General features: G+C 40.0%; 1 protein-coding gene across 4 annotated transcripts in view; it reads left to right on the top strand.

Moving 5' to 3' along the window:
* NPHP4 (nephrocystin 4) overlaps nucleotides 1-14,001 on the top strand; it is a 175,953-nt gene that overhangs the window by 121,155 nt on the left and 40,797 nt on the right. For all 4 annotated transcript variants that reach the window (XM_072156210.1, XM_072156209.1, XM_072156212.1 and 1 more), the window contains exons 16-18: nucleotides 1,162-1,346; nucleotides 1,575-1,735; nucleotides 11,910-12,090. In XM_072156210.1, coding sequence (XP_072012311.1) covers nucleotides 1,162-1,346; nucleotides 1,575-1,735; nucleotides 11,910-12,090 — 527 coding nt within the window. The remainder of the gene's footprint in view (nucleotides 1-1,161; nucleotides 1,347-1,574; nucleotides 1,736-11,909; nucleotides 12,091-14,001) is intronic.

The following is a 14,001-nucleotide window of genomic DNA, read 5'->3' as shown; positions in this document are numbered from 1 at the left end:
CTACCATTAAAATTCATCATGATAAACCATGGGAACTTGGTAATGGATCCAGGCACTGTGGTAATATGGTGGTAACTGTGGTATATTTGTTATCCATGGCCTCCTTCCTTCTCATATTAACTTTTAAAAGTATGCTAATGAGTCTGAGGGACTCTGGGGGAGTCTCCAGACCTCCTTAGTGATGTAGTTTCACAGGCTGTAACAATAAGTTGAGCAGGTCTGAGGGGCTCTGGAAACACCCCTGCAGAGGCTCTCATGCTCATTAGCGTAATTGTAAAAGTTTATTTTTGAAGTAAGGAAGCCAAAGATAATAAATGTAAGAAAATTATCACAGTCATGGTATCCGGAACTTGATGGTAGATGTTCTTTAACTTCTTTCTGAACCGTGTACCACTGTAAGTGTATGGAAACTTTAGGGTACGTTTTTACAGTTTGTCATGCTTGATTTTGATGGTAGATTTTCAGTAAAGACAGGTTGCAGAAGCTCATTACACCTGCATTGCAGATATGTCTTTCTTTCCTCTCTAAGCATTTGCATTACAATATAATTGTGTATTTTAATTTACCGGACAAAATCCTCTGTTTAGTCCCAGGGATTCTCTGTGTGCAGGTTTAATGACTGCTTTCAAATAGACTGATCAGATTTAGGGGAAGAAGACAAAGAAACATATTTCTTTTAATAAAATGTATGACATTGTTTACTATTTTCACATTCACCATGAAATTATGAAAATATAAGGGAGTATGTCTTTTCTCAATCGCTCCTCTGCTGCTCTACCTGGAAATGCATGAACACAATGACAACTGGGTGTTACAGTTCTTTTTGTCAAGGGGGCGTGTTGCTACCCTGGTGGGAACCAATAGTTTCCAATTTGTTCAAATATATCCAGAAGGAAGAATAGAGGGACAGTACAACAGAATGGAAAGGCTCCACAATTGTTATGTATTGGTGGATACTACGCTTTACTAGACAACACATGCAGTATCAAGGTAGATTGTGTGACTTTATTGTAGTTTATTTTAGGGATGTGATTTGGTTGTACAAATGCCATCTTACCAGTACAGGTCACAGGGAAAAAAATCAAAAAATGTCATCCTTAAAAAGACTCCATATGTTTACACTGAGATGTGTTGGTTAATGATTATACTTTATTTTTATAGTGTCCAAGAAGATATCCTGACCAACTGGCCTCAAACCATTTACTTCACCTTCCAGTTTTACCGCTTTCAGCCGGTGACCACTCCCCGACTGCAGCTTGTACAGATTCATTCTACTACCAAGTCTCGTTCTGAGACCCCGGCCCGTCTATTAATGCAAATCAACAAAGATGGTTCATTGAACTTAGGTGAGGGTGACATCTCACTACTGAAGGTAGAATCTCTATTTAACCATAACCTATCTCCCATTCATTTGAATGGGCACATTTTATACCATATATACCAATAACTGATGGAAATAACTGAAGTTCTAACTGAAATGGAAACTAGGCCTTACTTAGTCAAGCAGTTCCATTTATCTTAAATTTGGTATGATGCCTGTGTAAATGTAAACGAGTCTTGCTTGTATTTTTTAGGGTCACCTGGCTATCAGTTACAGTACACAGTGGATCCTGGATTCCTCAAGTCTGGGGAACAAAGATGGTTTCTACGTTATTTGGCTCTTCAGACCCTTCAGATTGACATTTGGGATGGGGAGTCCCTGCTTCTCATTGGATCTGCTGCTGTAGAGATGAAGGTATGGGAACAGTCTAGTCCCTGTACATATATTGGCTATGTAGGACACCTTGTTGTGCTCAATACAGCCCCTGCTGTGTGCATTCAGACAGCAATCATAGAGAAAGGGACCTGGGATTGTGCTGGGCCCATATATACAGGATAAGAGTTGTAGTACTGTGCTGAGCCCATGTATGCAGGATAAGAGTAGTATTACTGTGCTATGCCCAGACTGTATATGCAGGATCAGAATAGAAGAGCTGAGCAGTGCCCGTATACACAGCATAGAAGGGGTAGTACTGTGTAGTGTGCATATATACAGGATAAGAGTTGTAGTACTGTGCTGAGCCCATGTATGCAGGATAAGAGTAGTATTACTGTGCTATGCCCAGACTGTGTGTGCAGGATCAGAATAGAAGAGCTGAGCAGTGCCCATATACACAGCATAGAAGGGGTAGTACTGTGTAGTGTGCATATATACAGGATAAGAGTTGTAGTACTGTGCTGAGCCCATGTATGCAGGATAAGAGTTGTAGTGCTGTGCTGTGCCCAGACTGTGTATGCAGGATCAGAATAGAAGAGCTGTGCAATGCCCATATACACAGCATAGAAGGGGTAGTACTTTGTAGTGTGCATATACACATGATAAGAGTAGTATTGCTGTGCTGTGCCCAAACTCTATATGCATGATCAGAATAAAAGAGCTGTGCAATGCCCATATACACAGCATAGAAGGGGTAGTACTGTGTTGTGTGTATATATACATGATAAGAGTAGTAGTACTGTGCTGTGCCCAAAATGTATATGCAGGATAGGAATAGAATAACTGTCCTGTGCCAAGATATGTAAGATAGGATGAGTAGTGCTGTATTGTATGTATGCAGGATGAAAGTAGTAGTAGTAGTACGGCCAAACTACATTTCTTGTGCAGCCACTCAGGATACCTGCGAGCTGCACAAGGTAGAAGATCTTGCGCCTGCACATGATTTCCAGACAGCTAGGTGACATTGCCAGCTCTCTGGCCACAGCGAGCGGCGGGAGGGGTGCATAACAATGAAGCTGGGGGGTTGCATAAATTAGGAAGCAAAGGAGCCAGGATGATGGGAGCCTCTCCGGCTCATTTGCATATTTTTGTAACCTTATTTTCTGGCTCTAACAGAGGCTTTGGAGGAAGCTGAAAATGGGTCACTCATCCCCTGCAGGTAACGATCATGCGTTATAGGACAGTCTACCTTTGAAAAACTGGTGGCAGATGTCCTTTAAACTTAGCTGTGTCTATATATGCAGCATAAGAGGAGTAAGTAGTGCTGTGTTGTACCTATACTGCTTAGGCTTTGAGTAAGAGGATAGAAACACACAGAACACACACTACTCTCACTGTTATTGCCCCGCTCTGCACTCCGGAGGACTCAGATACAGTTGTAGTTGGCACTACCAGAGGTGCTCGGGTGTAATAGGACGTGGTGCTCCACGATTTGCCCTTCGTTTTAACAGGCCCTTCCTATATAGTTAAATCCTGCTTATATCCCATAATTTCCATTGATAGTAGTGTTAGTAGAGTGTTTCTTTTGAACTACTTCAGTCAATGGGGCACATTTACTTACCCAGCCGAGGAGTTCAGCCAAAGTGCATTGTTCCGACCATCAAGCACTCTGGAGCGATTCACTCATATCCCAATATCCTGGATGTGTTTCTTCCCCGCTCAGGTCCGTCGGAGTTCACCTTCTTCTTCCTGGTGCATTGTCTCGTGACACAAATTGACAGTTAAATCCCGCGCTCAGTCCGAATCCGTGGCATCGTCCAACTGCCCGCCCCCGATTTCTGACGCATGGAAGCCAGCGCAGCTGCGCCCAAATTCAATCGCGGGCGTCACAATCCCCTGCTAAATACCTGTCCCAGCTGCGCAAATCCCGAAAACCATGAACAGTCCAACGATAGTGGGATCCGTGACCCTTAGTAAATAAGTCTTATAGTCTCACGGTGGACACAGATTCTCCTTCTTGACATAAAGGGGGGCTCAGTGTGTAAGCTAAACCAGTTCCTCCTCCTTTGGGTTGTTCGCGAACGAATCCTCACAAAAAGCTGGGTCTTTTCCAAGAACAATGGTAGTCGGCCGATAGCTCACCCGGCTCAACACGCCCCCTTTAACCCAATAAAATCTGGTTAAGAGTGGTGTGACTTGCAGACCTGAGGCTCCCCATTATATATTTAAAGGAAGCCTACCACTTGAAGTGGCAGGTATAAGAAGGGCATACCGAGCACCAGCTCAGGGTGAGCTGGTGCCGGAGCTTATTTTTGTTAGTGTTTTAAACCGCTGTATCGCGGTTTAGAACACTTTTTAAATTTTATAGCCGAAGCTGCTTTGGCACAGGGAGGTACGCGCTCGGTGCGGAAGCAGCTTCGGCTATAAAAGTTTAAAAAGTGTTTTAAACCGCGATACAGCGGTTTAAAACACTAACAAAAATAAGCTCCGGCACCAGCTCACCCTGAGCTGGTGCTCGGTACTTCTTACACCTGCCACTTCAAGTGGTAGGTTTCCTTTAATAGGGAGCCGCTCAGGAGCCAGAAGTGCCGGCTCTTCTTATTGAGCAGAGGACTTCCCATCACTACTTTATATCAGCCAGACCCCCTTGTTTTTTTCTTTCTATTAGTGCTAGTGTGTCTAGGGCTACCCGTCTTTATTCCTAAAGAAAGTTATAGCAAGCCATGGGTTTTCACTGCAGCGCCAACTACAGGCATACTTAGTATTACATGCTGCCAATTGAAATGAATGAATATAAAATCCTGCCTGCTTCACCATAAAAATGTAATGTAACAGTATGGAAAGAAGCAATGTCTTTACTTTCCTGACATCCATTTCAGTGTATTGCTCTTTTGGTGCTTGTTGTTTGGATGTATTAATTCCTTCTATTAATTATCTCTTGCTGGATCTTCTATTCCTCTCTATATATTGGTCTAAATGAATCATCACAATCCCATTGGAGGTAAAATAGATGAAATATACCAGAAAAAGGCAACCTCCTTTATTGACAAGTAACTCAATTCCTTTCCTTAAGGTTTGGAGGGTTGTTACCTTTCTTATTACTTTTATTTAGTTGGGAGTAGCAAGAAAAGGACAGTTTTATTGTTCTAGAAAAACCAACATCGCTGGAAGGATAAACAGTGCATTCTTTTCCTACCTCCAAATAACCAAGGGATTTATTGTACATTCAGATTTCTATAGCATGCTTGTATTGCCTTTGTATAGGATGTATAAATGTATTTATGAACTAACAGTATATGGGATGTATTGACCTTGTACTTAGTATATATCCGTATAGCATGTGTGCACTGATATTCAATGCATTTTTGTACCCATTTAGGAGAGTATCCACTTATATGTGTGTATTTATTAAGTATGTATGAGTATATATTTCTTTTTGCATTAATGTGCTCATACAGTAAGTATACATCTATACATAATGTGTGTAAGATATATAGTATACACCTATACATAATGCATTACACATAAATATATATATATGTATAGTTATATTCAATACATGTACCAATATAGGGTTAGCAGAATGTCTAGCAGTCGGCAATCTCTCACCAATAGGCACTACCCAGAAGTAACCTCTGCAAGGTTTTTTATAGGTCACTTTTACACTCTTTGTAGTAAGGAACTAGTGTTGTAGACCACACCAAAAATCATTTACATATGTGCTCGTAAATACTGTACAACTGCATTGAGAATTTTGTAGGAGCCCAACATTTTTTTTGTGAATGAGTGTATAAAGGATGTATATAGCCACCTCCAAAACGTTCACAGTCACTAGACTCCCTTAGACCCAAAACAACTAGAGTTGGGAAGTACCCTTGATGGATGGACTCGCATACAGATCTGCGTCACTCCCGTCAGGCACGTAACTGGGAAAGGTCTGAAATGCTGCGAGTGTAAGGATCCTTTGCTGTTCTAGCTGTCTTCCACTTCAGCCAAGTGTAGCAGTGGCGCCTCCTGGTGACTGGAAGCAGCAGGTCAGGGAATAGAGAGGGCATGTATATGTTGTATATGTACACCTAGGATAGCATGTATGTATATTTCCATATACAATATATACAGTATGTACCTATATATAATGCATAGGTGCACCTGTAATGTAGCAATAATTGAGCAGTGTTTTTAAGGAAATGCATTAGAATTATGTTATGCGCACTAAGTGGCTACATTGCCTTATGGCTTGTATTTAGGTATGCTAGACAGTCTTACACTTTATCACATCTAGCATCAGACAGTGTGATAAATCAGGCTGGATTTATGACTGTCTGGTCTACTTTTGCCCCCCAGCTTCTATGTTGCATATCAACTTTGATGATCATACTGTGCCAGTTGTGATATGGAAGATCATAACTGTACCTGAAGTAAGGGACAGTCACACACACCTTGCATAAGATATCGTGTCCACAACCATTCTTGGCGGAGATCCCACCATCTGTCCTCGAACCACCCTCTAAAGCCATCCAATGTCCAAACGTTGCTGTCACTGCTGCAAAATATGTCTCATCATAATTGCCTCCAATAGACTTTTTATCAATGCTAAGTCATTTAAAGTTAGACTTTCCTTACTAAATTGCTCTTGTTAAAATGCTTACTAAGTCATTTGTATTACTAACCTTTTATCCAGATTAAATTGCAGGAATATGGTAATAAAGGTGCCTTCCAGCCAACTAGCATCACATTAATACCTGCTGAAATCCTAAGCTCTATGGGTCAGAGCATTTTTTCGATTCAATAAGAAAATGATCTAAATTTAAGAGTGTACTTCATATGACTTATAGCCCATTTTCCCAAGTGAAACTGTCACTCAGATTGCCCCCAAAAAGCATTTTTGCATGACCGCGCACTCAGCGCTAGAAACTCCATCCACCTTTGGTTAACCAATGTCTACATTGTGCTGCAAGTTCAATAGCAAAATCATATAACTAGTTGTTGTGGATGTATTTGCATTCTGTGGCCACAAAGTGCCCTATGTCATGACTCTATAAAAGTTATGCGTCCCATCCATCCTTCAGGTGTAAAATTAGCATTAGTTTGTATTCCAAAATGTAAATAGTGCTCTGTTAGCTGTAAAATAGCTTTCTCAAAAGCATATTTAAAGGGTTTGTCCACTAATCCCAAACAGGGTAAGTATTAGACATTAATAGGGTTGCCCATATCCTACTTGCCCTGTTAAAACTTGGTATAAGTTGATAAGGAGCAAGTATCTGAACTTCTCCTTTATGGGTGTCGTTCATTGTTGTATTACATAGCTAGAAGAATTTATTATATAAAAGAAATCTCTTTTTAGGATGTGTTACTTTGCTTAGGTTTTCTGTTGCTGTTTTTGAAGGGAAAACCAGGTAGGGATTATAAAGGGAGGTAAAATATAAATAACAGAATTAACTTCTTTATATGGTACATTAAAAGTGTTAAAATAAAATAGCATGCAGAAAAGAAGTACATGAGTGCCTATATTCCATGTATTGTACAATTTGCATTGCTAACCCTACTCAGACTGCATTGAGAAGAGTAGATTTTATCCATAACCAGGCTTTGTGTACCTTTGTTTAATGGGCAAACCATCTGTCAAACCTACTCTTTCAATCTCATTTCACTAAAGTTGTTGTACCACACTATAGGATATAGGATATCCCACTGCTGGGACCATCCACCGATCATGAAAACATGACGCCCCAGCAGTCTAGAGAATGTGAATATGGGAGTGTCAGAAATTGTATAGCAAAGTTCTCATGTATCACCGGTGCTCCTATTCACTGTGTATGGGAGTGCTGGAGAAAGTTGGGCCCTGTGCTTTGCAATTTCAATCACTCCCATACTATAGAACGGGGGAGAAAGACAAATATTCTGCCACTCCATCTATTAATGTGAATGGGATGCCCATTCTCCAGATTGCTGGAGATCCATTCATGAGATTGCTGGGGATCCCAGCAGTTGTAACCGTACTGATCAGCTTATCAGTTATCCCCTATCCTCTGGATACTTGCAAAGTTGGCACAACCCCTTTAAATGAATCTGTTGCCAATTATCTCTAGAGGAGTTCATTTACACTTACTTTTTCTCTGTGCACTATGGATGTTTAGTCTGTGAGCTGCGCTTGGGTTATTAATTTAGACTTCGACAAAAACCTGGCCATTTTATTAGTAATCAATCCAGGTTAATCCAAAGAGTTTACTTACTTTTTCTTGCCACTGTATTTTGTCAGGAACATTCTGCTTATATTCAGAGTCTAAAAAAATCCATCAGAACTAAAAAAAAATTAAAAAATCCTCGCGGTGCTCCGGTATTCAAGAGTTGGCGCACTCTGCACGACATTGAGGCAAACTCCACGTAGTGCGGTTTGCCTCACTATCAATAAATGTGGGCCAAATGGATTACTTTTTACTGTACAGTAATTAATGCAGTTATTGAAAGCTACTGGATGCCACTTTTTCCAAACCCTTGGACGACCGTTAAGCTCTGTTGGTACTACACGCCATTGTGCTGTCTACTTGTTGTCCCTGTAACATAGCACCTATTGCCCCTAGTCCCTGACCTTGTGGTTGAGAAAGTATCAGTAGAATAATAGTTAAAAGACTTGCATAGCTTTTGGTAAGATTGATATTTCCTCCTTTCCGTTCCAATGTTTCTCCAGCCTGTTCTGATAAGAGGCACAACAGTGATTCATGACATGTAAAAGATCTCGATACATCCAGCTGTCACTCACACAGGCAAAATTATGTAGGTGTCTGTGACATTTTAATGAGAAGGAAATGTGAAACAGCACATTACCCCCGGAAAATGGAGCGAAAACCAAATTGTTACCGCTGAACTCCCGCAATTCATAAAATTCAAGGCCAGAAATGATCAAAAAAGGTGTCGGAGGTTATTAAACACCCAGGGAATGTTTAAAAGCTCCAAGATAAACATCAAAGTCAGCGGCTCCCATCTGTCAAACGAAAGGCGTAAATGTTGGCACCACAATGTGAGACTGTGGGGTCTGTGTCACTTCATGAACAGATACATGACAGGCTCCGGGGCTTTAAATATTTGTCAACCTTCCCCTTTTTTCTATACATTTGGGAGGGGAGGGGAGTGATTGTTGTACAAAAGGTCAACCATTCAGGGTCTCTGACAACAGCAACTGAAAAATACCTGCGAGGATTGGTAAAGATTTAGAGTAAATATATTTCCGAAAATCAGCAATGTAAGAACTTCTACCATCTAGCATTAACTTTTAAGTTTCTTAACCCTTGTCAACATATTTTGCACAAAGCTAGTGACAAGTTTCCATAGAGCCCTATCAACTTTATCTAAAATAAACTGCTTCCCTCATATCCCCATAAAATCAATGTTATTATATGCTACCTGGCATCATAGGCTTTGTGTCTGGCTTTTCCGGAGCCTCCCATCTATTGCTCCCCATGCCTTATGCCTCCTTACTATTCAGCACTTCATGTCATGTGACCAGGGCGATACCATCTAAGGTCCTTTGCCCAGTAACATTAACATCTACCCCATGTATGTTACTGATCACATGAAATCACAGCATGCCTCCATAAACTTCTACTCCTCCCCATACTCCATGGAGACATGCTGAGATTTCATGTGATCAGATGTATACATGAGGTAGTTGTTAATGTTACTGGTTAAAGCAGATGTTTCTAGGTAAAGGACCTTAGATGACATCACTCTCGCCACATGACATGAAGTGCTCAATGATGTAATAGAGCACGCTCTCAAGGTTGCAGCATGACACCATTAAAGGGTTCATTTAAATGGCAGGTTCCTTTTAATGCTACTGGTTACTTCCCAGCAACATGATTGTAGACATATGTTTATTGGGAGCGCTTGTGCTTCATTTAAAAAAATATAAAACTTTATTTTATAAGTGTTGTACAGAAATAACTTGATTCTGAGAAAAGTAAAAATAGATGAAACCTTGATGAAAATGAACAAATGAAAAACAGACATTGCTTTTCAACCATGCTTCAACACAATAAATAAAATAAAACACATGAAACAGCCCTAGGCAGAAATGATGGTTCTCCAAAAATGTGAGCAAAGTGACATATCAAGGTGTGTCTACTAATTAGCATAACAGGTGTCTACATATCTTGTAATCAGTTAGTGGCCTGTATATAGGGTTACAGCTACTCACTGTGCTGTTTGGTGACATGGTGTGTACCACACTCTACATGAAGCACTGAACTGAAAGAAGGGAAGGAAAGAATTGTCTCAGGAGCTTAGAAAAAAAATGTATAGTCAAGCATGTTAAAGGTAAAGGTTATAAGACCATTTCCAAGCAGCTTGATGTTCCTGTGACTATTGTTGCACATATTATCTAGAAATGTAAGCTCCAAGGGAGGTGGCCACAGGAGAAAAATTGATGACAAATAATATGAATATGGTAACAAAAGAGCTGAGAAAAAACTTCTAAAGAGATTAAATGTAAACTTCAAGCTCAAAGAACATCAGTGTCAGATCACACCATCCTATGTTGTTTCAGCTAAAGTAGACTTAATTGGAGATGACCACAGAGGACACCATTACTGAAAACAAATAATACAATAATAACACTGGAATTAGCAAAACTACATGTTGAAAAGCAACAAAGCTGCTGGGAGAATGTCCTATGGACAGATGAGACTAAAAATGAAGCATATCTTGAAGAGAACACTGTCCCTACTGTAAAACATAGACGAGGTTCTGTATCTGGCACAGGGGGTCTTGAATCTGGAAAGGTACAATTAAATCTCAAGACTATCAAGAGTTTCTAGAGAGAAATGTGCTGTCCAGTCTCAGAAAGCTTGGTCTCAGTCGCAGGTCATGGGTCTTGCAACAGGATAATGACCCAAAACACACAGCTAAAACACCCCTGAATGGCTAAGGGGAAAACATTGGACTATGAGACCCGATCTAAATCCTACTAAGCCTTTTTGGAAGGAGCTGAAATATGGAGTCTGGAAAAGGAACCCTTCAAACCCGGACAACTGGAGCAGTTTGTTCATGAGGAGTGGCCCAAAATACCTGCGGAGAGATGAGTCTCATTGACAGTTCCAGAACGCGTTTGATTGCACTGATTGCCTCAAAAGGTTGTTAATATATATGTTATATATTGCTAAATAGTTAGTTAAGGGAACCATCATTTCTGCCTAGACCTGTTTCATGTGTTTTATTTTTAAAAAAATTATTTTTAAGCATGGTTGAAAAGCCATGTCTTTCTTTCATTTGATCATTTTCATAAAAATCTAATATATTTTTTTTATTTTATGAGGTGCAAGTTATTTCTGTGACCATTTTGGCTTATTCTTTCATTAAATGAGGGGTACTAACAATTTTGTCCACTTGTGTATGTATATAATAAAAGTGCTGGGAGATAACCAGCAGTATTAGTGGTTTACAAACATAAAAGTTATGGTAGATTTCCATTAAAGATACAAATACACCTTAACCCTATATACATCCACACAGGCTCAGCCAAACATGCAGAAAGAAGAGAGGCATTGCCAGGCCCCTCTGGCTGCAGGACATCCCCACTGAGAACTAAAGTTTCAAGTGTTGAAAGTCAGAGATAGAGAGATTTTTTTTTTTTTTTTTACAGATAACACTAACGTATTTAAAAAATAACTCTGGATATGTTTAAGAAAAAAAGCATCACCAGTAAATATGTATATGGTAATTGATAGAATCAGAGGGATTTGTGCTACACATTTTAACTTATTTTCCTGCAAATCTTCTTATTTTATCTCAAAGGCCAAAACATACATTTCACAAAACATAACCTGAGTCATAACGAGCAATATTTTGAATGTAATAAAACAAGAACTCAAACATTCTATAAGAAAACAGTCACCTAGCCCCAAAATATTGGAATACACCAAACACTTTAAATGATAACAAGTAATAAAAATAGTAATAAAAAACTGCAATTTTTTCAGTAATTTTCCCCCTAATTTCTTTCAAGCCCCTATTTATAGTCAGTGGAAATGAAATATTATACTGAACAAGCTACTAGATCCTATTATTGACTTGTGTTGGAAGATTTATACAAAGTCCACAGCTCAGCTCAAGGAGAAGAACATGCCTCATAAATAAGCCGAGAGAGAATACACACAGCAGTTATGAGCCATATTCTGTGTTACACATGTTGATATATGGCTCTCATTTTATGTTATAGCATTTACTACGCCAAGGTCGCACAGCCGTGCAGGTGTCACATGAACTGGAAGTCATCACCACGGAATACGAGCAGGAGACCATGGCGATGAGCGGAGACATCTCCAAGCAAGGAGTGGTCAAACCTATAGGAGTCCATACTGTTATAAAAGGGCGACTCCACCTGCGCATGGGGAACGTTGGTAAGGAATATTTTATAGGTTTATTATTTATTTCTATAGGGTTTCACATAAATTATATTTAACCACTTTCAACAAATTTGCAGCATCTCATGTTTTAATTCCTTTCTAATTTTGGAGGAATGAAGCGCTTACAGCTGAGGGTTCATTGTCAGACATTCCTGGGACTTACTGTGTTGTAATCTATTATATTCTGTTATACTCTAGTATTATTACTGACAGCACTGTAATGGCTGCAGGCAGTACGCACACATCTAAGGGGTTTATAAACCATTTATCTGCCTGTTTATTCTAAATAACTCCATCTTTATTATACCTCACTGCACTTGGCAATCTCCTTCAGTCCAAGCGATGGAGCTGAATTGAGCATGCCTGACCATCCCTACATAAAAACAGAGAAACAGTAACCCCATTCTCATTATCGGTGTAGCCCCGGTGACCTCCCTCTTGGATAGTAGGACCATCTTTAATGCCTTTTTTGTTAAGACATAAATACGGAAGACGGCCTAGAAGATGTTAAATCTCATTTTACTTTAACTCAAACCACTGCAGTAACATTTTTCACACAATCTCCTCGCCCCGCTTCTGTTTTTTCACTTCTGTTTGGTCTCTTCTGCAGTTTACAGGTTCTACCGCAGCACAGGATGCACAATGGTGACTAGCTTGCAATCCCTCCAAGGGGTTCATTATCCACAGTCTGGAAAACAATGCTTTAAATGATAAAACCTGAATCTGCAGTCTGAACCTAGCACTAGAGGGAGCATAAGAACTAACGTACTGTTTACACTATACTATCTGTGGCAGAAAAACAGAATGCATTGATCTGACTTATTTCACTGACTATGATAGTGTAGCTTGCTGTTTCAAAGGGAACCCATCATCACATTTTCACAGCCAGTGACAGGTTCCTATAGAGCCCTATTAACTACCTGACACTCTTCTTTTAGCTAAAAATTGTCTTGGTTACATCCACATAAATCACCTTTCATCTTCTGTTACCTGGCATCAGAGGAGGCGTGTTTTGCCCACCAGCTCATCCCAGCTGCTCCTCCTCATGCCTTATGCCTCCTTACTATTTAGCAGTTCATGTTATGTAACCAGGTTGATATCATGTCAGGTCCTTCTAGCCTCTTAACAATAGCAAACTGTACCCCATGCATGTATCTGACCACATGAAGTCACAGCCCCCATTGACTTCTACACTTCTCCATCTTTGCGGAGGCTGCTGTGATTTTATGTGATCACATACATGGGGTACAGTTTGCTATTATTAGAAGGCTAAAGGACCTGCAATGATTTCACTCTGGCCACATGACATGAATGTAACACAAGGCACCATGTAAAAAAATTTACACAATATTTCCTATAAGTAAATAGAGACTTATATGTCTGTAGTTGAATATTAGCAGACTGTCCCTAAGTACAAGGAGGAAGGGCAGTGATTGAAGAGACACAGAGCTGCCAATCAAAATAAGGGGGCGTGGATCACTGGCAGCCTGGGAGAGAGAGTCAGAGCCAGCAGACATGAGTCAAAAAAGCTCATTTTCATATCAGAAAAATGTCTGTAATTGAGGTACAGTGTTTCACTGGCAGCTAATTTTAGGTGTATGGGGAGGACTTGTAACCCTTTATCAGCAGGAATTTTTAGTCAGAGTGGTAAAACTTTGGTGACAAGTCCTCTTTAAGGTCTGTTGTTTATACATATGGAAATATTATCTAGGAAAATTAAAGCTCTGTCTGAGATGTGAATGTATTCCAATAAGATAAACTGGATGTTTAACTATTCAGTACCAAGCCCCCCACTCCCCCACAAGGCTACCAACATTACCATGGTCCAGTACATAAGTCCAGTAAGTACATAAGTCCAGACATCATATTCATCACCCCCCTGACATGGAACTTTGTATCATCAAA

The sequence above is a fragment of the Engystomops pustulosus genome, chromosome 6 (genome assembly GCF_040894005.1).
Source record: "Engystomops pustulosus chromosome 6, aEngPut4.maternal, whole genome shotgun sequence".
NCBI lineage: Eukaryota > Metazoa > Chordata > Amphibia > Anura > Leptodactylidae > Engystomops > Engystomops pustulosus.
The sequence above is the reverse complement of the archived record's forward strand: the minus strand, read 5'-3'. Positions and strand labels throughout refer to the sequence as shown.